Source organism: Struthio camelus, chromosome 2 (assembly GCF_040807025.1).
Source record: "Struthio camelus isolate bStrCam1 chromosome 2, bStrCam1.hap1, whole genome shotgun sequence".
Lineage (NCBI taxonomy): Eukaryota > Metazoa > Chordata > Aves > Struthioniformes > Struthionidae > Struthio > Struthio camelus.
This window is the reverse complement of record NC_090943.1, coordinates 40,003,215-40,026,744: the sequence shown is the minus strand read 5'-3', so window position 1 is coordinate 40,026,744 and position 23,530 is coordinate 40,003,215. Positions and strand designations below refer to the sequence as shown.

At 41.3% G+C, this 23,530-nt stretch overlaps 1 protein-coding gene across 8 annotated transcripts in view; it reads right to left on the bottom strand.

Moving 5' to 3' along the window:
* The window catches only part of CREB5 (cAMP responsive element binding protein 5), a 259,174-nt gene that overhangs the window by 50,115 nt on the left and 185,529 nt on the right, over positions 1-23,530 (bottom strand). For all 8 annotated transcript variants that reach the window (XR_011139664.1, XM_068935245.1, XM_068935244.1 and 5 more), the window contains 2 exons: positions 17,273-17,399; positions 15,096-15,206 (listed from right to left, as the gene is read on the bottom strand). Coding sequence is in view for 7 of the 8 variants with exons in the window: in XM_068935245.1 (XP_068791346.1) it covers positions 15,096-15,206; positions 17,273-17,399 (238 nt within the window). In the remaining variant the exon portion in view is untranslated. The remainder of the gene's footprint in view (positions 1-15,095; positions 15,207-17,272; positions 17,400-23,530) is intronic.

Sequence of the window (23,530 nt, the reverse complement as noted above, 5' to 3'; positions counted from 1 at the left end):
TGTATCTCTAAGTGCTCTGAAGTCTTCTCTGGTTGTACTGCCAGAGTTGTGTGTGGACTCTTGACAACTCCCAGACCCTGCAAACCCATCCTCAACAGCCTCTTTCAAAGACCAGGAATCTTTCCATTGCTCAGGGCAGAATTAATCTTTCAAAATCATTTGGGAGGCCACAAATTAATGCACACCTTAGTGCTATCCAAGAATAATGCCTAAAAAAGTAATAGCTGTGCCCCACTCTGGCCACATGAAATGATATCATGGGTCCTTCCAGACCCTGAGCTGTGGGTTCCCTTGGGTCCAGTGGATTCAGAGGTCTTCCTGATTTGAACATATGCATGATTTCAGCCCTCTGAACATCACAAAAGCCATTAATCATGACCTCATGGTACACAGAAGAAGAGGGAAATAGAAAGTGCTGAACTAATCTTTGAAGCATCTTTTTCTTTTTCCAAATCCTTTTTAGAGTGACAAGACATTTCTTCAATGCCTAAATCTCCACTGGCTCTTCTAGCAGTCACTGAAGAGATTATACATATACGCACGCACATATTACAGCAAAAGGTAAAAGGCCTGATCTAAGTATGTTAGAAGTCCAGAAACCTGAATTTTTAAGCAGATGAGGTGTCAATGCCTGCTCAGGGTTTATACACTTTAGTATGGAGCACAGAGAATGGACCTGGCCAGGAGCGAGAGAGGAAGCAATATGAGCTGGGGATGAACACAAGCCCAGTGAGGTTGATAGTAAGACTTTGGACACTCCACACTGTATCAGTAATACACCTTTTGCCAGATACAACAAAGTCGTGGCAAAGATGGGTGATGACTCAGGAGGCACAAAAAAAAAAATAGTCTCTGAAAAAGTAAGCAAAACCGCTTCAGTCCATTTCAAGTGTAAAAGTATTATCAACAAAATTAAAAGCAGGATCTGACAACTGGCTCCCCCCATTTAATTCTGACTGTGCTTCATTAGAGTTCAAAGATGTCTCTAGCAAAGTCCAAAGGCCAACGGAGAAAAACAGTTCAGAGCTCCCACTCTCAGACAACTTACGGGTCATTTCTCCCATAAGGAAGACTCTGAATATAGAACAGAAACACCCTCTATGAAGTTTCCAGCATGGAAAACAAAATATTTCCCTGAGGATATTTTTCCTGTACTGGGCTGGTAGGGCTGGTAACCTAATGTGCACCTTCTCTTGAACTTCCTGCTCCGGGTAGTGGCACGGGCCCAGCTTCTGGGATTGCTAACCTGGGAGAGAGTCTCGGAGCAGAAGGGGTGGCTGACTGACCTCCAAAGGCAGTGCACTCAAGCCTGATTTATTCTGCATTGTAATGGACTGGGAATGTGGACACAATGAGTTACCACATCTCAGCAAAGGGTACAGCTTAGACTGCTCAAACTCCATCTTAAAAGCACATCTGACTGCCTTATGAGAGGGCTCCACCATGTCATATGGGTGAGTGTGGTAAACCTAAGGCTCTGTGCTGTTATTAGACGTAGAAATTATTAGCCTCTCCAGTGCTGTCGGGCCCTCTGGCCTCATGGTGCAAGAGGGTGTGGAGATGGCAGGCAATGTGGAAAGCAGTGGTGAGCACTGGGCGGTTCTTCATCTCCTAAGCATTGCTAATTCTTCATCGTATTGCAAGTGAGGTCAAATATATGAAGTCAAACAACATTATTTCTATATGTATTGGAGGGGGCCTTTTACAGTATCCTAACTGAAAATCTCGCTCTTCGTATTCACTTGAACAAAATAATACACATGCTAATAATAATTTAGAGTAATCAAAAAGTACTAGGAGGTTAATATATCACGGTGATACATGTCTGAGTAAAGCTTTGGAGACAGAGACAGAGAGAGAAATACCAGTGGAAGACAGTAAGGTTTTATAGTGTTAGTGTCCCTAGGCCAAATCCATCCTTTGCGAAATTGTGCTGACACCATTAAAGATACCCCAAGGATGAATTAGAACCATTACATCTTGCATTACATAATGAGGTCTGTATATGGGAATTTCTTACAGTTTTACTGTTACAGGTTCTAGTGTTAAATAAGACTTGCACATCCCTACCTTAAAATTAAGTTTCCAAAGTATTTTATGGCATACATCACCTAAACTATGTAAAGCTAATTTGTGAAGCAGGTTTCCAAAACATACATGCTTCCTTCTATGGCCAGGGCTGTTTCACAGCATTGTTATGCGCTGCTAAATTGCTGCCATAGTCCCACTCAGGACAAGACTGCATTTCCCAACTGGAAGTGAGACCTAACACATAAGAATATAACAAGCTGCTGACACCTTATGATCTCCAGAGAGTAAAAAGCAAGAAGTACTGTCCCTGCGGCTGACTATTGAAATGAGCCATCGGCACATGAAAAAGTCTTCCCAGCAAAGCTCTCTGAAGCCATCTCATTTTAGGTAGTAGGAAAATAGAACGCAAGACACTGCACTTACTTATCCTTCAAACTGTAGGTTAATCCTGGGTAAAACAGTGTACACCCAGTGAACCTGAAGGAGAAGGTTAAGTAAGACTGCTTGTATGATTGCAAGCTCTGTGCTGTTTTCTAGCCTCCAGAATAGAGCTCAGCTTGACATTGAAAAGCTTTGTAGAGGTTGGTCATTCTTTCAAACTTGACAGAGTCATAAATCCAAGGAACTGTGCAGCCAGGCACAGAGTTGTTTTTTTTTCCAGGATGAGAACACATCTGAAACAACATGCTCAGACAGTATGGTATTATTTACTTACAGCTGAGCTTAGGAGCTCGGGTAGCAGACTCAGAAATTATCCCAATTATTTGAAATTGCAGTATATTGTAAGCGTTCTGTCAGGAGAGAGGAGTGCAAGAGACAGAGCAGTGTGAAAAATTAAGATGGCATTTTTTTTAATGAAGCAAAATGAATGAAGGCAAGCATTCAAAAATAAGTTACTAAAACCATTTTATAAATTAGCTTTAAAATCTCTTAATAGCATTAGCTTACCTTTTGTTGTGTCTGAAAAATATATATGAACCAATAATGTTCTCATGAGATTTCATTACTGAAAAGGCTCATTAGAAAAGGCATTAAAATACTAATTACCTCATAAACTATTTAGTTGCGTACCCACTGGGATAGTACTTACGAGTGCTCAAGCTCTTCATAGATCCAGCTAATCAATTAATGCTCATTACAACCAGAAAGAGTATGCAGACTGCTGCATGCAAGAGAAATAAATAAGTCAGAGGTTAGCTAAGAAAGTGACTTGGCTGTAATAGAGCCTTCCTTTGTAACACAACTGTTGTCTGCTACAATTTAATTTTAATCAGCCTTTTTGGTACTTCTGGTAACGTGACTCTTCTCGTCTCAAGAATCTCAGCTATTGTTATTGCTCCTTTAAGTACATAATTCATTATGGGAGATACATCAAATGGCACACGGAGATTCAAGTGGACAGGTATAGTTTGCACTGATGCCATGCTAACATTACCTACTAGGTGTGCAGATGAAGTGGGGAGGGGCTTAGGGGATTGTTTTGTGAGTTTCCAGAGAAGAGGAGCTGCCACAGAGGCACAGATATACTACAAACTTTTCTGCATATGTTCCCAGAGAAAATTGTCCAATGCCAGTGCCTGTCCTTCTCCAGGGCTGGGGAAGGGGCACGACTGGTCTGCCCGTACAAACTGGGCTCTCATAGTGTTTCACCAAAAAACAGCCCAGGGGAAGGGCCAGTGTTCTGCCTTACACCTTGCAGAGTGGGCACGCTCACTCCACAGCTGCAGGAGCCTCAGGAGTGTGGACCCTCGCTCCCCCTGTCCGGGACACGGCTGCCCAGTATTGACTTCAGGAGCACCTGGATCCTGGATGGGAGCCCCCTGGGCTTCTCTCCTTGCCTTTATTTGTAGAGACTCTTGCGAGGGGGCTCCAAGAGCACTTGCTGTCATCATTAGTGTTTCATGGATAGCAGTCCATCATTCATGATGCTAAGATCCCACTGAGAAACACAGGACAGTGACTGAACAGCAGACAGCATGCGACTTCAGACAAATGACATTTCCCCACCATGTGCACATCGTGACATAACCAGCCCTGTCACAGCCAGGGGGCCGGCTGTTGTATTTTTGAGAAAAGATGCCTTGGAAAGTGCAACCCTCAGCATGACCTACGGCATCTCTGGTTAAAGACATCCAGGACTTACAGCTTGTTACTTATCATTCCCTTCACAAACCCAAGTCAAGAGAGCTTCTCTTCAGCTTGAGACCTTAAAAAGATCTTACATGCCCCAAAGAAAAGTGTGTTCACAGTCTCTGTTGTTTTCACTGTGGAGAGAATAAGCCAAAGATGTGGACTAGTAAAGTGACGAAACGGCTACTTCATCGAGCTGGTCACTGCCCAGGTTGTGGTGGCTGGGAGCCCTAGGGCTGGCCTGAGAGGGGAGTACCTGCTGGACAGGTACTCCAAGTTACAGCCACTTTAATTGGGCTTTTATAGGGGATATTAAACTAGCTTCATATTGACTAGCTTTACTAAGACTGGAGTAACCGCATCTTGACTTTTAAGTATTGTAGAGAGGGAAGCGCTTCCTTTCTAAAATCTTTAAAATGGGATCAATCTATCTACCTTGTTTTCCAAAATACTGGATTTAGATATCCTTGGAGAGTCCCATAACTACAGATTTCACCACGGGAAATTCATTCCTATATTAATTCTCAGCAGTGATCTAGTTATATACCAGTTTTTGCATAAACCCTAGATTCCCTCTGGGAACTCTTTATTCAACTAATTCAAACATTGCTTGGATCAAGTTTCCAATCAAACTAATCCACCACTAACATCATTTAGAAGATAGACAGCTCTCTGCAAATTGATGTAGCAGAACAAATTTCCCATTATTTGTGCAAATGATAGTCATCCTAAATAGATGTTAGTAGCTGATTTTGGGGTAATATATATGCATTTTTAGTTGTTTATTGATCCTCAGCATTCTAAAGTATTTCAGGAACACTAAGTGGTTTTTTTTACAAAAGATAAGATAATGCACAAATAAATAGATGGGCAAATTTAGCCAGATAGGCATAGATGAGATTATGCATGCATAGCAAAAATGCATGGAATGAAGAATAAAAAAGAAAATATGGAAAAGAAAAAAAAAACATACACACACACACATCTGCAGACATTTGACCAACAGAGTTTAAGAGTGGAGCTCTTCAAATGTCCTGCCACTGCCTCTTGTTTAGATGAAGTGTTCAGAGCATCCAGATTTCACAGGCATTCAGATATTAAGGCTTTGGCAGGATTTTTTAGTTAACAGAATTCCTAGAAGAATATTCACTCCACAAATGAAGTTAGATGAACGTCTGCTACAGAAACTCTAATATATTATTTTCCCTGATGCGCGCATACACACACACACACACACACACACACACACACTATAAACCAGCAGTAGACTTCAGAGCAGCTGTACACATCCATCAGATCGAAAGCAGATCAGGGCTTTACACACCCTTATCCTGGGTATCTCCTGGCTGCGATGTTGGCAGGCAAAACAAAGCTCATGCTTAACCTCATCCTAAAGAACATCTGTTAGCAGCAGGGGAACACAGCCTATCCTCTTCCCATATATTTGTCCTGAACCACAAGCAGCACATAAAGCAGACTCTAGTCAAATCCAGTAATGATGCTGGATATTTTGGGAAGAAAAAAAAAAAAGAAAAGCAAGAAGTTGGCACAGTAAGGCAAATGTCATACTTTGGTGTATAGTAGTGTTCTGTCAGAAGCCAGACATATTAAAAATATTTACATAATTTAAAATAATTTGTACAGGTCTAGTAAAGTCTATTTTGGGCTTTAGGCTTTAATAAAAGTTAAAACCTTTGCTAGATCCCATTGGACTTCATGCGTAACCTTGGCATTTGAGGGCAGTATTGAGGATATGCCATTACTAAACTTTTCATATTAGTAGGAGTGTGAACTGAAATACCATAATAAAAATATAACAATATTTCTTGCAACTTGAAAACAGCACTGGACTTTATATGTATTTCCAGATGGGAAACTAAAAATGTATTCTGTGTTTGCACATACATACTCAGAGGTGGCTTTTAGTCTAATTTAAACATTCCAGAATAATGTGGCCTAAATATAACAACATGAATCATCCATTAGTTTCAAAGAAATATCTGGCAATTTTTGGATATGAATCACTAGGGACAGGTACCAATACCTGTCGCTGACTAATATTTGAGAGTCAAAAAGTCCCTGGGATTGCTTGGCAGGACAAATCAATTATCAAGTCTCCTGATGTTATTTTTAGGACTGTACGAAGTAATTTATCTTTAAATATTATGTAATAAACACCTGTAGGAAGCAAAGCTGAAAAATTAAGTCAGAAAAAGTTCACATAAGATGCTAGAAGAGCTGGCAAAACACCAGTGTGCAAAAAGAAGAGACAAATATGTACTGTATTCTAAATACAAGAATAACATTAAAACCAAAAGCCAAAACCAACAAAATGCTTAACTGGCAGCATCAAACTGTAGGAGGGACAGAGTTGGCCTAAAGGAAAATTTTGAGATTCAAAAGCATAAACTGGGTCCTCAACTGATACGAAAACCACACAGTTTCTTTGAAGACAATGTGTTTACACTGGTTTAGAGCACTTGAGGATCAGGACTATATTTTAAAAGTATTCTTTGAGTACACCAATAACATTGCCTCTATTTTTTAAAAGTAGAGGAATACTAAAGTCTCATTTAAGCTGCTTATGCAGCTTGTTTCCTTTCTGAACACTCATTCTGGAAAACGAAAACAGACAAGTCAGGTTCTGTTTTTCTGTTAGAGAAGAGAAGAGAGAAGGGAGGAGAGAGAAAAGCAGTGCTTGAGCTACAGGGGAAAGGTGGCTATTTCGTTTTAGATGATTTCCACTAGACAGAAAAATAAAACTACAGGAATCCTAGCTGCTTTTTGCCAATTTAGCAAAAGCTTACTTTTAAAGCAACGTAATTTTAAAGCCAAGCATTCATGAATGAAAATGTAATATAATGAAGGTAACAGTCCTAAATTAAACTACTTCCATACTGATAATGTTACTAAATGAACAATTACATGCTATCTTAAAATAACATTTTTAGAATATTTTTCAATACGGTAATGAGTTGGTTTCAGTGTGACTTCAATATATAAAGCAAGAGAAAAAATTTCACAACCATGAATGAAAGAAGGGAGATGTACATAAATTAAATTCTATTCCTAAAGGACTTAGAGCCTGTTAGTCGAATCTTTAAAGCTCATCTTTCAGCTGGTCAAAGCCCATGTTCCCCGTGCCTCTGCAATACTAATGGAAAATTATTCCAGTTATAGCTAGTATTTTGCTATCTTCTTTGTAACATAAAACATGTAAAATGGAGTAAAGCAGAGTAACTTGGAGATGCCCACATTTTCAGAGAAACTGCAGTCAGTCCCAGCACACGAGTAAGATGCCCAAAGTACAGTAAAGGGGCTGATCAGGCTGCTGTGATCCCATCAGGCCCCCAGTAAGCTAGGCTACGCAGCAGTTGTAGCAGAGGTGGGATACAAAATGCAGAGGACACAACCAGCTACACGACGCCCTGTGCCATCTGCCCACAGAGCACATTCAAGAAGATTACTCACAGCATTACATACCCCAAATATTCAGATAAACATTACAGGTCAACGATTTGCTAGTAAAAACAGCAAGCGGAGCTAAGTCTGCTACATAAGTGTTTCCAGGGTGGGAGACTCAGCCTGTCTCAGGTTTTTTAAATTACCTCCTAGATGCTCTCTGAATGTAAATAAGACAAGTTGCACTAATGAACATCTGGAAGACAGTATGTAACCCTCTCGCTGCTGAGGAGTGTCACTGGCCGTATTTGACAGAAGCAAAACAACAAATGCTGTGAGCATTTCCTCAAACTGAACACAGCTTGTAGCAGTATTTCAAATATGCCTATGATCTTTGAATGAGCTCTACGGGGGTACTTGCTAGTCCTGGTTTGGATGTGGTTGACATTATGTGAAAGCAAGTGCTCTCCTGAGATTCCTGTGAAAGCCACAATGCCAGGGAAGCTGATCTCACAAGACTTCCATCATCTCAGACGACAGAAGTCTCAGAAGATCACTTAACTTTGTCACTTTGAGCCAAAATCTCTTCAGTAAAGTTCAGAAGATTTCAGGGGCATTAAAGCCATATACAAACCATTGTCTTCATTTGGATTTGAATCCTGCACTTGAGCCTGTGCCTATTCTAATGTGGCTATATGAGAAGCTCAGAACCCCCCCCCCCCCATTTTTGCAGTATGTCCTGAAAAAACATACTACGTTTTGATAACTATATTAATATTATCGATTTAATAATTAGTATGAGCTTGTATTAATTATATATACATAAATTCCACTCAGAGAGAAGTTGTGCAGTCTGGAACTGGAAACCAGACACACTGCTGTGCTCATTTCAGTTCTTCACTGACAAACTGTGTGGCCTCTAGCAAGTCATTTTGCTCTTCTGTCTCAATTCTTCAGCAGTCTAAAAATATTTATCTCACAGGAATGTTATCATAATTAATAAACTGCTTCATTAGTGACTGCACAGACTTGAGAAAAGGCCTTTTAAGTTTGTCCATAAGGAAGAGATTTATTGTCATGAGATTTTACTTCCAGCTCTTGTGTCTTCAGCGGTTAAAACACAGAGCTGGTGAAGTGTGTGATACCATCCCCTCCGGCCCAGAGCCCACGTTTGCAACGAGATGCGCTTGTGCATCCCAAGCAAATGTCAGAGCTAGGCGCAGCAGCCCCAAGTGCAAAACAGCTCCTATTACGCATGGCTCTTGCAAAAATGTTGGAAAGTGAAAGCTGAATAAACTCCAAGCAAAAGACTGCAATCTATCTATGTGAAGCAGAACTTCCCTGTAACATAACCGTGTTTTTATTTTTATAATTTCCTTTTTCCCTGGCTGCACTACCATAAGGACTTGCTTTTACTTGCACCAGCTCACACTGACTCACAGGTTTACACAAGCAAAACCTTTTCTGAAAGGGGCAGCTCAGCACCAAGTCTCCCTCACATGCATAGATGCATCTGACCTAAGTTTTAAAAACTTACAATAAGTGCACAAAAGCCAGATCCAACGGTTCACGTGTTGGGCTAGATGATAGCTGCAGCAAGCAAATATTAGGATTGTATTTCACTTATTGCTATGGTTACAAAATCAGGGTGGACACTGGAGAAAAAGGGAGAAAGAAACAAATCTAAGAAAGTAAATCCTGTGAGAATAAGGAGGGTGGCGGAGAAACAGAAAGAAAGAGAAAGGGTGGACAGTTGGTGAAGGCTGTTGGGTGGGGGAGAGAGCGAGGTCATTTTAACACCCAGCTGAATAAAGGCAAACAAAATAATAAATATACAAGTTCTTCTAGGGAAATAATACTGATAAGATCACCACAGGATAAAGTGACACAAAGAAAGAAAAATGCAAGGAATTGTTACAACTCGTGGCTGCAACAAGCAAAGCAATTTGTATGCACTTGGTAGAAGTGAGATCAAATATTCAACACGTATCCTCCGCAGCTATGACTAACTGAACCAGCTCTCTTCTCTTCTCTATTTCACTTATTCAGCCACTGACAGCTTAAGAAGAATTAGTTTCTACTGAGCTTAGTTCATAATCCAGCATTTAGGCATGACGGGGACAAGGTCCTGTTTCAGTAAACAAAACAAAATATGATTAGCTTCACCTATAACATTAATACCTTAATCCACAGCAAGGCATACTGTCTACAGGCAAAGCTACTGCCTGGGGAGGATTTTAAAATGTAGATCAGGAGCACACCGAAATGCTAGCTTTGGGGCCTTTCAAATATAAGCGCAAATGTAACAGGAGATACAGTTTCAGACAGTGAGTTTTGTCAACAGTTGTAGAAGCTCCATAACTTTTAACTATTTAGCAAACTATTCCTTAAAAACATTTCTCAGTTAATGATATGAGGAATGTCATCTCAACTCTTCCTGTTTTAAATTGTAACGCTTCATTTTGCACTTTTTTTTTTTTCCTAACACGGCTTTCATTGCTTTATTGTGAAGGACAATATGAGAAATTGCTGTTGAAAGCTCCACCGAGCTGAGACATTTTTCTTTTGCTCAGTAGTCCAGAATCTGTGCTAAGAAAGTCTTCTGGCCCTGAAAGGACGTGTACTGCTCTATTAAGCTGATTCTTTTCCCAGTCAGTTCAATATAAAAGCACTGACCTAAGATCTTTTATTATATTTAACAAAATATTTTCAGTCATTAAATGCTAAGTAGGTAAACCTAGAACTTTAGTGGCTTTGATCCTGCCCATACTCCCTGCGTCAGAGTCTCCTGTCTGAAAGCAATATCAAAAGCACGCAGACCTGGGCCCAGGGTTTGTAACCAGTTGAATTTCCATTCCAAGCAGCCTCCGAGGCGGCGAGCTGTCCCAGGATGCCACCGCTATAATAGAGGAGCTCTTGCTCCACATCCAACAGCTGCTAAAACGCCTCAAATGAATATCAAACTGGGGCAGGAGAGTAAACTCCTGGACTAAGAGTAAATGCCAATATTTTCTCCCTTTACATCAGTTGTGCTACCACAATTCCTAGGCACAGAAACAGAAGTTATTTGTAACCTAGGAAGCAGCAGAAGACTCCACCCCAAAAAAGCCAACCCACCTACTTCAGAGGAAAGCTGACCATCTTTGCGGCCAAGCCTTTTCAACTTGGTTGAAATTTTATGTTTATGGCGACGGTGAACATTTCATATTTTAAAGCTGAACAAAATACACACTGGTTCCCTGAGTCGGTCCTACCATTCTGCCGGGGTAGAGAGCTGACCGACACTGGCACCGGGATCTTCAAAGCCACCAGCAGGATCTGCACCCTTCCTTACTTCTCATTAAGTAGAACAAAAAACAGTTCTGATGACAACTGGCTAGCCACAATTTGTTTCAGCTTCCTCCTCCTCCTGCTCCTCCAAAGCTGTCCAGCACTTTTAGCTACATTTTAAGGTTCAAGTAATATGGACAATTTTACCATTATAACTAGGAACATACTCATTACTGGTTTATTATTTTTCTTCCCTTCTATGTTTTCACTCGTACATCTGACAGACATTTTCACGTTAATTTTCTTATCATTACTGCTCATACTAGTAATGCATACGGGGCACAAACAATAGCACATCACGCTATACACGTACGAAAATGGCAATTTTTTTTTGAGTGGTACAGATTCTGTCAGGAAGGCAGGTACAGCCAAGGCACACATACTACGTTTTATTTAAATTTCATAAAACTATGTATCTGACGGGAAAGGAGAAAAAAGGAAAAAGAAAAATCTAACAGGTCAAATTGAAACTTGTATTTTTCAGTCAGGTTATTTTCATTGCCAGCTGGCTTTTTATACCTCCTTTCAGAGCGCGCAAAATATTGTGGGTGTGTATTCTATAAACCCATATAGCCAAAGAACAGGGCTTCGTAAAATTCAGATGGAGAGGCACCAGCTCTGCCGGAAAGAGCTGCGGTAACCCAGCCTTCCGGGGCTTTGTCAGTGCAGGCTGTTTATCTTTCACTCAGGTAATCCACGTGGCACTGCACTTCGCGTTAGAAGAACCTGAATGCTCTGAAACTGCAAACTAAACTGTACGTAAGCGGTATATGAAGGCAAAGACACAGGCAACAATTCCCCGTTCATAATAGTCTCAGCCTATTGAACCGCATGTTAATATGCTACATGTGCTATTCAGCCTACTTTTACAGTGTACGTTTAGAGGTATATCTTTCCTCCACTTTCCAATGCAATATATTTTAATATAAAATCAATGTGTGTTTTCGGTGGGCAACATAAAGGTTTTATCCTCTCAGGTCTTAATCTAAGAAGGAAGCAGTATTGATTTAGATGTTCATTCTTTGATTTACTAAGTCAGTTTTAAAGCATTAGGTGATACACTAAGTGAGCGGCACGCCACGACGGAAAATGAGATTGTTGTGATGAATTAAATCAGTTCTGGGACATCATCTACAATACATTAATATTTGAAGTAACATGCTCCAGAAAAAATTTAAAAAGTAAAGAAGTGGCAGAGTTTTGCTTTCCATAAAAGCCCGGAAGTGTAAGCATACATATATAAAAACTATGTAGGTATAAGCTTATGTATATATAATATTTATACATATCAAAATATAAATAAATTAAAAAGTATTTGCATTTTATAAAACCGTAACATTAATGTAATACATATTCTATATGTGTACGTGTGTGTATATGTATGTGTATATTTATATGAACTTGCTTCCATTTCCTGCTACAAACTGACTACAGACCAATCAAGGGGGTGAAACTTTTGCCATCTATCTGCTCTCTCCGAAAAACCTGCCATCACACAGCAGCCACAGTGATATTATTTATTCATTTTTATTTTACAGAAGCAAAGTAGGTCACATGGGTCACCAAATGGGGTTTCGACTGCTGCATACCAAATCATGCTTGCACCGCTCAGGTGCATAATTTCATGAGCATAAGGCCAGAAGGATGTGGTACTACATCTGGGTCTCACATTTGGAGGCGTCTGTCCTGCATTCTTTCGTATAGGCTCAAAGAAAATGTTGGTCCATCTGCCACGGATTTGGATGGCAGATGAATCAGGCCCAAAGTCCCCCCAAACTTCTCCCGTTACTGCCATCATTAGCTGCAAGCAGCTTGGATGACTTCTGCTGAGCGTTCAACACTTACATACCTCGCAGAGCGCTGCCAGCCAAAGAGAATATATGCAGCACTGGATCCACCATCAGTAATAGCATTAGCAGAATCTGAAGAAATCTGAAATTCCTTCCTAATGCAGGGCTCAATCCGGTAAGGTACTAAGTACCCCCTTTTTTAACTTTTTTTTTTTTAAATTCAGCAGAGTATGCAGTTTCATGCTTTGAGCATGAAGCAAAGCGCACTAGTTGACAATAAGAACAAACAACATGATTGTAATATAGATGATTCAGATTTGAAATTCATGAACTTAGATATAAGAAATAATTTTGCTCTGAATATTTCCTACTTTTTTTTGCTTTTGTGTTCATGCAGAGTATTGTTAATAAATTCATCCTTCAAAGCAACAGCTACATTAAGTGGCTTTTTATATTATTTGTATGTTCGAACAGAAACAAAATATAAAATATAATATTTTTAAAAATGCATTTGAAAAGAAGGAAGTTCCTGGAGCTCTGACTGATGCCTCTTACTCGTAAGAGTTAATGTATGTGGGTTTTTTCTGCCCCTCAAAGAGTGGCAGAAAGCCCCTTAGAAGCAAAGGAGCTGTTTGTTCACTCCACTCTGTTTTGGAACTGATAGCAATTTATGTCTGAAAGGGTGATACCTCTATATGTTAGGTTTGAGGACAAAATCTCTTCTCCAGATTATAAAGTAATTTGCATTAATGTATGCTTTTAGATACTAAAGCACAGAATTCTCACCATGCACACCAATAATTTAATCTTGTTTTTAAGTAGGCTCACACTTCCAGTAAAAAAAAAAAAAAAAAGGAGGAGGAGGGGGAAATAATCTACAGAACCTTTAGTCCCCAAAACAGATGCCAGTTTTGGATTTATTCAGCCAAGTAGTATTTAGCTTGGCTCAGCCTTGCTCGCGTTGAAAAAACACTCGCCTATTCCAAAAAGTTTTTAACAAGCTCTGCTGCAGATGCTGTTGCCATTTGGCTTGTCACCGTTACTGTGTGGTGCAGCAGAGAGAGAACTCTTGACCACAGGTTTTCCTTGGCTGAGGTAGGCAGCATTTTTGGCTATTACCATTCTCCTGGCCAACTGGCTGCATGTTTACGGAGTGCGGTTTTAGACGGGGTGTTAACAGAGGTTGGGTTAACAGCCTAACCCAAACCAACAGTGAGGTGAAGGCACGACCTATCCGGTCAAAGAAAACAGAGATCGAATAAGCTTGCTTATTTTGCTGCTCCTAACTAAGGGTTTCTTGCATGCACTACATCTATAGACAAGTTCACTGAATCTATAGACGAGAAGGTATTTTTATTTGCCTCAGGACAGATGACAACTCTAAAGCCACACCAGTCATGCAGAGTAGAAATATATAAAAACATGCGGTTGCTTAATCTTTGTCAGCTTGGTTTCATTCTCTCACTTACGACAATTTTACATTGGCATAATGCCACTGAAAGAAGCTCAATGAAGTTACTCCTATTTTCCACTGTGATGAGATGTCTTGAAAGGATAAAAACCGTACAGAGTTAAACTGCAAACTGCTGCCCTCATATTTATACTAGCCAGCAAACGGCAGCTCTGAAACTGGAAAAGCATATGAATTTCAACACTGATGAACTCAATTCCAGGGTATTACTACCAAATACCTCTGTGACAGTGCATATAAAGCTGGGGAAAACTTATATACACACACCTGTAATTTAGTTATCTACGTTAATTCTGTATCAATACATACGCTTGAGAAGTCTTGACCTTATAAGACATAACACTAAAAACACTATGACATTTCACTTGTAAATTATTTTTTATCCAAATTCTGACACTTTTTTTTTGAAAGCAGTCACTTTGTTGCACTCAAGCAAAAGAAAATATCCTGGTTTTATATGTGTCATTCAGTCTGCTTTTCTAACGCTGGCACTGCCCTGACACACCATGCCCCTATCCGGAAAACACAAAGACCAGGTACACTTCCTCCACATCAGATACTTTTTACTACGCTGTTTATTTACCGAGAATTTTTTTCTAAGCCACATCGCAGTGCACAGATACCATCACAGAACCAGCCAAACCATTTGCTTTAATTCTATGAATCTGCACCAAAAATCCTATTAAATACGGTATGGATCAGATAGTCCACTCTTTAAATCAGCTCCTTCTCACTGAGAGTTCAGCTAGAACTGGTAACATCTTGAAAGTTCATAGACTAAACTGACACAAAGGCAATTTACAGCAGCATATTAAAAAGAGTATAATATATGACTAAGAATGAAGTAAGCAGTGTCTGGCTACATCCCGCACTGTCTGGCTAACCAGTATGTAAGAGCAATATAAGAAAACAAAATAAATTTTTGAATTGTTTCTTTTTACCATTTTGGCTTCTGAATGCATTGGGGGGACTTGAGGTGAAGCACAGGGATTACTGAGGTTCGGCCCCTGCATTCCCATGATGTTGGAGTTCATTGACATTTGTCGCTCCATCTTTTAAAAGAAAAAGAAAAAATAGTTTCAGATCATCTAGAGACATTTGCAAGAATTTATGCTCAGTTTCTATTTAAATGAACTCAGCTTTATGTCTTTAAGTCATGACTGGAAAAATAACAATTTGTTTCATGAATTGTGTGTGTGAATGCACACAGGCATGTGTTTCATCAGAATCGGCCCTGAAACCTCACAGCCAATTATAAAGAAAATGATTCTTTACTAAACAAATGTATCAGCCACCCAGGTTTGCGCTTTTTTGTAAGGATTTTCTCCCTTTTAGTATAACAACACTCCGAGTTAAGTGGTTTTAAAAGCATCACTGTATAAAGTTGTGGCTTCTCCTGTCAATGCAGCCCAACTTAGCTTGTTAAAAACATAAATAAAAATCTACAATCTAGAGTATATGGAAAATGAGTTGGCTTTTTTTCCTTCACGCGGACTGTTCAACGGAGAAGAGTTTTCCATATGTCTCATTAGGGAAGCTTTCATGTACTGCTGATACAGCAAAACCAAAGCAGAAGCCCTTCTGGCTATTCAGAGCACGTACTGCAAGCTAACTCACCGCACAGCGAGCTAGGGATACAGTTTAGAAATAAAACCTAATTGCAGACAGGGCTGGATAAAATACTTTTCTGTGGTGTTTTCTCTGAAAAGGTACAAGCACTGTTACACCCTAGTCACTGCTCAGAAGGGTAGGGTGAAAAGTAGGGTTATGGTGCTGCTTTTAACTGGAGCTGAGCATCCCACCTTGCTTTGGGCCATTCTCCTAAGTCTTATCTCCAGGCAGGAAGCAGCTCTGGGGTCCTCCTGGGCTCTGCCAAGCAGGGGAGCTACTTTGTGTGCCCTGCGGTCATGCAGTGACTCCCACCCCTTTATAAACCCAGCAAGGTCTGCTGGGGCTGGGTGAGGGGGAAATATCCCACTGCTCACCTTGGGCGGGACCCAGCACCCAGCTCTGTGCGGCCTGAGTTGCTGTCGGGGCAGCTGTAGGTGGTAGGGTCCGTCTCGCCTCCGCGCTCACGTCTCCGGGGGCTCTCAGGCAGAGCGCATCTGCTTGTCTGCAAGCAGAGCTGCCCAAATGGCTCCCCAGCAACAACCTGGGCCCTGAGCTTGGAGGAAGCTGCACTGAAGCTGCAACGTTTCTTGTATTTTTAGTTGAACTTCCTGGTCGATACTTCAGGAGAGCCTTACTGATAAGTTATTAATTAATAACTTATTAATGGCTGCTTGCAAAGCAGCCAAACCTGAATTTTCTGAGCCCTGAATGCCCCCCTTGCTCCAGCAGAGCCAGAACAAACAGTACCTCCCTCCATGCTGTATTGGGTTGCTCTCAGGTTGCCTTCCAAAGTGAACATCATGCAATGACACAGAAACTTCTTTCACAGTCCCCTCTTCCCCATGCCACCCTTACTCGTTTCCACCTCTTGTCTGCCCAAATGTTTTATATTGACAAAGCTGTTAAAAACATTTAATAATTTGAAGCTACAATTGCAAAGCGCTCTGTGTCACCCAGGAAGATGGTGAATATTCCCAACCCCTCAGAAATTAGTTGGAGATGAAGATGAGCAGCGATCATGAAGGACGAAATTCTGTCTTAGTGCAAGTAACCAGACCTGGAAAGTAAGTCACTTTTCTTTCTTATTAGCTGATAACCACCCAGAAGCAAGAGGATTACTTTTAGAGTTCGCTGGCATAACTTAGGTACATGAATTTTCCAGTATGTTCTGAGGCTGACTTCAAAAAAATCTTTTTGTTCCAGCAGACATACTGATCTCACCTACATGATCAAGAGTGAGAACCAGAAATTGCAGTTTCCTGTAAACTGCTTCAAATCACTCTCACACTAATTAACATGCCATTAACTGCACCAGAAATCCTCTTGTGTAAGATGAAATAGAGAATAAGGTCTAGCGTCCCTACTTTAGCTCATTATGCTTTCATTTTTTTTTAGAAACTCCAACAGACTCACCTCTGCATAGGTTGAATCAAGGAAACAAACAGACAGAACCCCCCCACCCCACTCGGCTCCCCCCCCCCCAAAAAAAAATCCACCCCAAACTTACAGGCATTAGTACAGCAGAAGATCCAGGCATGGTGGGGTTGGGCAGGGTGCCAGGCATAGAGGCAGGCATAGGCTGTCTTTGTCGGTTGTGTAGGTGCAGTAGTGAAGACAGAGAACCTGGGACAGGCCTAGGAGAAAAGGAAAGAGCACTGTCATGGGCTACGGACACTAAAACAGTACCAGCCATTACTAGGCACAGACAACTCTAGACAAGCAGGCACAGTTAAGCCAATCCACCGTTTGTCTTCTCCTGCATAAATCAGTAGAACAGAAAGTTTTCAAGAAATAGATGAATCACATTTCCTTTACTCTTTATTGGTTAAAGCACCAATATATTTCATATGGCAGAACACGAACGCAAACATAACAACTATTCTGAGTCTACTCCCCCCAGCATCATACAGTGGCAAGTAACAGATTTCTACAGACAGAGCAGGAAACTTTCCCGACATGCTACATCAGTGCATTGCCCTTGGGAGAAAAAAGTATGATAGTTTTTCAGATTAGGACAGAAAGTTAAGCATACTTAAATTAATTTTGAGGTTTATTACCTGTAAATAAACTACTCTAAAATGAGCATTTCATCTCCACTCATGATATTCTCCCTGTAAACTCTACCAAGCATTTATTCCAAAGTGAGGGTCCTAATATTACTTGTTAGAATGTCAACAGGGCACAGGAAATGGGGGGAAAAGAAGGAGGAAAATCAGCAAAATTACATTCAGATTAAGTGGCTTGTAAAGGCAAAAAGTAAGGACTATAAAAAAGCAGAGAGAGCTATTTTGGCAAAAGGAGTTTAAAAGATTTAGAAGGATTTTTGTAAGTGCAGCACAGGGAAAAGAAAAAGTAGGTCCACTAACAAAGAAGAAGAATCATAAAACTGATGGAATAAAAGAAGCTGGGACTACTCTTTGATAACAGTCTTTAAGAATGCGGTCTTGGGAGTTAGTTAAGTAAATCTGCCTTTTTAAAAAGTTTTTGAAGGAAATGTGAATTGCATGGAGTTTGGGGTAAATAAAACAAATGCTATCTTTTCAGAAAAACAGAAAAATAAGATAGCTTTCACATACAGTGCCTCAACAAACATTGCCAGCATAATCTGGCATGCTGAAGTCAGAAGAGAGTTAAAGACGTGGAGCCTCTAAACTTGAGGGTTGCTTCTGCCTTGGCAGAAGCACCTTTCACTTTAGTGACGAATCCACAGCCAGCCATTAAAGCCTCAAAATTAGGCTGGGCTGGTCAGGGAATCACAGTCATAACCCCAGCGCCGGGAGGTGGGAGACAGTTCACTTTTCCTGCTTGGTCTTAACGAGTACACCAAGAGATGGGTGCTATTTCTTGGTCCTCCAATTATAAACAACGCTGGCAATCATGAACATATACACCCCTTCTCTAACTTTAGCCCTCACTCCCATTTTTCTAACAAGAACAGGCCAAAGGCTGTGAGCAATGGGATTCATGGACACCCACGATGGAAAACACTGTGCCCAGGCTCCCAAACCAGAGATGACTGTCTCATAGGGACAGCTTCTTCTGACCTAGAAGTACCATCCGCTCCTGTGCAGAGTTCAAACCTCCTAATCCCCATTTCCACAAAGCTCCCCAGTATTTCCCATCCTTGGGTTTTCAATCCTGCAGCCCTCCTCTCTGCAAGTCCACTCCCCCAGAGCCATTTCTGCCCCCACAATTCCCCCCTCTCCGTCCTTGCCTGCCTGCTCCCGCACACCCGGCACCTCCATCCCTCTGCCCTCAGCTGCCCTCTCTTTGGCAGCTGCAAGTGACTGAGCCCATCCTTTTGTCTCGGTTCTCCATGAAGAGAAAAAGCCTGTGTTCTGCAGGATGTTTAAAAAAATCTCCCAGACACATACAGTACTTATTCAGAAGGAAAAAAAAAAACAACAAATATACCTCAGATATAGAGCTCTTCCTATGCCTCCCCGATTATCTGCTGGTGGAGGAATATGCTGTACATCTTCCTACTGCACAAAGAAACTCAAGACAATGTTTCCCAAATACATGGTAGAACCCTGTGAGAGGGTGCAAGAAGCACTGTGGGGTAACATGAATCAGCTCCTGGGACAGCAGAGAGTATGGTCAACTCAGCACAGCACTAAGCCTGGGTAGGTGTGCAGGTGGCATAAGTGGAATGAATGTAGTACAGGAGAAAAGAGCTCAGACAGTATACTTAAAGTACACAGCCCCTGACCCACCCTACTATCCACCTAAAATACAGCTGCTTCAGGTAATTTTTCAAGTAAAAGGACTGGAGATTCATCGGGACAAAGTGAAAAAGCAAGAAGAGAAAGTTCAGTGAGCCTCTGAAAAGAAAAAGAAAAAAGGAGGAAAACACCAGGCTGAGTGAAAAGAAGCAGCAGCTCAGTTTGGTTTTTAAAGGTTGTGGTCACCTCCCACAAGAAAAGTCCATTTCCTAGAGGCACAGATTCAATGCAACTACAGTCCTGCAGAGCAACAGACACGTTTGCTCTAAAAGGTCTTTTCTATCTCTTGCTTTTAAGTCAGTTTGACGGCCTCCAGATTGAGCGGCTGAGACCCACGCTCCAGGCTGAGGAGCTAAACAGAGCGTGCCACAGCCCCTGCAGGGATTCCCGCTGGGTTTCCTCCCAGGGAAACATAGACCGGGGGGGGGGGGGGGGGGGAGGCTCTCACATCGACCTGGGACAAGATTGAGGCATGCACCCCCGTATCTGCCAGCTCTGAAACCCTCTGGGTCCACCAGCCTAGACAAGCCCACGTAAACCGCATTGGCTAACAGAAGGAACGTATTCAGCAAAAATATCTCTTGAGGTTTCAGCGTGACCAAAGTAAAATTAATACCATGACAACAGCCCCCCCCGCCTTTAGTCATTCTGAGACTGTCCCACATATAGACCCTTTGTACAACTCACCAGCTTCATAATAACCTTAGGTGTTAGGCTGTTTGACAGAAACTTATTTTGGCCTGACCTATGCAATTTGTGCAAGTGATTCTCAAGGGACTGCACGGTTTGAATTTTGCTTATATGTTCCAGAGCCAAAAAAATTTCTGAAATTGCTTTAATGAGCTTGGGAATATGGGAGTTGAGCAAAAGGGAATTATTTGTATTTATTAAAATGGCAAAGAAGCTTCCTTGCTGTCCCCAGTTTCACCTTTAATGCTGCTTTGCTCTGGGGGTCTGCATATGCTTTACACTTGGTGGAAGAAAAAAAAAAATCCTCCGTACTTTCAGGTATTTTTTCCTGCTAAAACTCCTGCTAGTCTATTCCCAAGTGTGTTTTTGCAGAGCAGTTGGAGAAACCTTGTGCTTCAAGGCTGACCCTGTTTGTTGAAAAGTCTGCACCACTCCTGCCACCAATAAAAGTGCTACATAACGTACACCAGATCTGGCTCTCTATCAGAGAAGTCTGACATTGGCCAGTATTCACAAATACTTCTGTTGCTTCCACATTGAGTACAGGTCATTGATTAACATGTGTTCACGTGCACTCGCACAAGTTCTCAGGGAATGCTTATGGCATTGAATCTTTTTGGCCGAAATACTCAATTTGTCTACCTCTAAGACATTTATTCTGCCGAGGACAACAAAATCTCTTTGTTGTTGTGCTTTAACCTGCAGCAAAGGAAAGTCAGTAAGACTTTATAGTTACCATTTTGAATGTGGAATGCATTGATTCTGCTCCTCTCTTTGTAAATGCTGAGGAGGTGCAGCCTTCAACCTGTTCGTGAACATTGCTGACTGAAGAATTTTAATTCCTTGGCATCTGTGTCGCCAAATAAATATGGTAATTAGGCAAACAGCCAGCAAATAAAGGAGAGATAAGATAGAGAACTGGCAAGTGCTCAACCTCACTGAAAATCTGGCCATCTATGTTTTTTTCCCCTAAGTTTAAGAATTTTCACCTTGTTCCAGCAGGAGCCTGCTGCTGGATACAATGGGATCTCAGTCAGGATTTGCACACTATCTCTTTGGGCATACACAGCCTGGATGGGTAGCGCTACAGTAGCTCAGTAAAACGCCATGTTTTAACTGAGCTGTTGTAAATGACCGCACGGTTGTATTAACACCGTGAGTCATCGTTACTAACGTTTAGGCAGATGGGTGGTACCCCACTAAGCCATGGTGACTCCATCATGTTCCATCATATGACTCTGCCCGATGATTAGAGATAACTCCACTAATTTAATCAAATATGCACGCCATACACTTCACTAAGTGCCTCCTTGTTTAATACTAAATATTGTCTGCTATGTTGCAACAGCTATCTGCCCCGCTCTTCTAGATTGTCTAACGAGTACAAACCACATTTGCCTATTAAAAGCCTAGGCTTCCCTTAACTTGTACTTTTCAAAGATAGTTTCCACAGCTAGCAATTTCCTGCTGAAGTCTCATGAGACTAAGTCCACACTGACCAAGACCCTCTAGGCCTAGGTGCAGATGGACTGGCACTGTTTAAAGCATCACTGCAGTGTTTTCTATTACAGCAAAACACTCCAGATCAGTGGGTCTTATCATGACATCTCTCCTGCTCCTTACTTGCCTGCCTATACCATTGGGACTACCATGGGGTAGTCCACAAGGACATCTGTACCACAACTGAATTTGTTCTTCTTCAGCTAGCTCTGGTCTGGAAAAAGTACAGCCAGATGCACATGGAGTTGTGTCTGAGCTAAGGAACTCATCTCTTGACTTTCTATGGCCTCCAGACCCAGCCAGTTCACATGGAAGCAGCCCACAGGTGGTTGGTTGTGCTGTGGCAATTTGCCATCTTTGGTCAGCACTGGCTCAGGGATTTCTGCACCACACTCCAGTTACAAACATAGACTTGCCCAGACTTTCATCATTTCTCTCTATATACGTGTGTGTGTGTGTGTGTGTGTGTGTGTGTATGTATGTATATAAGTTTATTACAACAGTGCCTGGAAGCCTTGTTTGAAAACTGTGGGAGAGATCCTGCCCCAAAAAGCTTATAGACCAAGGATAAAACGAGAGAGAGCAAACGGAAACAACAGAGAGACACAGGTAAATAAGGCCTCAGTGGTACCATTAAGATCAACATGAAAAGGAACAACCACTGCACACCAACAACCTAGATATTTTTAAGGTATATTCGCATGTGCATGTGGGTTGGGCTTCTTTCAAACTGAGGCAACCAAGCACCCTACCATGCTGAGAATGAACACAGTTGACTACTGCCAATCCTCTGGCTGGCTCACAGACCACCACACGCTGTAGTAATTAAACTTTACATTGATAAACTGTAAGTTCACTGGAGCATGTGGTTCTACAGACCAGCTGGAAACCACTTATTTGGGCGACAGCAACTTCTGAGGCTGGAATACCTGAAGTGCTCTTTTTGGCCTTCAATATCTGAAAAACTCAGCCAGAGGGCAAAGATAAAAGCTCTGGCTGCAAAGGTGGAGGGGATAAATGTTTTAACCTGCGAAAAAAGGGGGCTGACGGGAGGGATTGGCTCACTTGCAGCATCTGTTGTTGTTTGATCTATAGTGCCATTATTTAAGCCGATCAATCCAACTCCAGCTTTCCTCATTTGTAGCCCATTATTTGAGATGCTCCCTCCCAGAAAAAGTTAGGGCAGTTCTGTCTAATTTCAATTTATTCATTTGTCATTCAGAGGAGGAAAGCAAAAACAAACAGAAGAAAGCAACAATAAAGCACCAGACAAGCACTTGGAATACCTTGCATAGTTCCAGGGACCTCCCCTGACCTGCAATACCCCCTGTTTAACAATATTTTAGTTATAGCAACATCAGAGAGCCACGCTTTCCAAGAAATGGAAGCTTTATGTCACCAGGTTTTTCAGAGAGCCAAACCATATTCAGAGGAAAAGAAAACTGGCACCTAAAATGAATGGATCTTTGCCAACCTAGTAAAGATCCTTGTTTGTATTTCTCAGACAATTCAGACATCTGCATGATGTGGGTAGATTATTATTATCAGTAGCAAACACTTATATTGTGGTGGTGCCCAAAGGTCCCAGTCAGGACTGGGACCCCATTGAGCCTGGCACTGTACAAACAAAGATAAGAAACAATTCTTACACAGTGTGTTTGCAATCTAGAGACACAAAATAGATTAAAAGTAGAAAATGGAGATAGAGCATAGAAGCAAATAAATATACTAAGAAACCGGAGGCAGTTTAGTAGCACTTCTCTGGATGCTTGGCGGAGGAAGCTGTATTTTTTTTATTTAATTCCTATGCATATGGTCAAGAATGACAGGATTGGCAAAGTCTGCAAGAG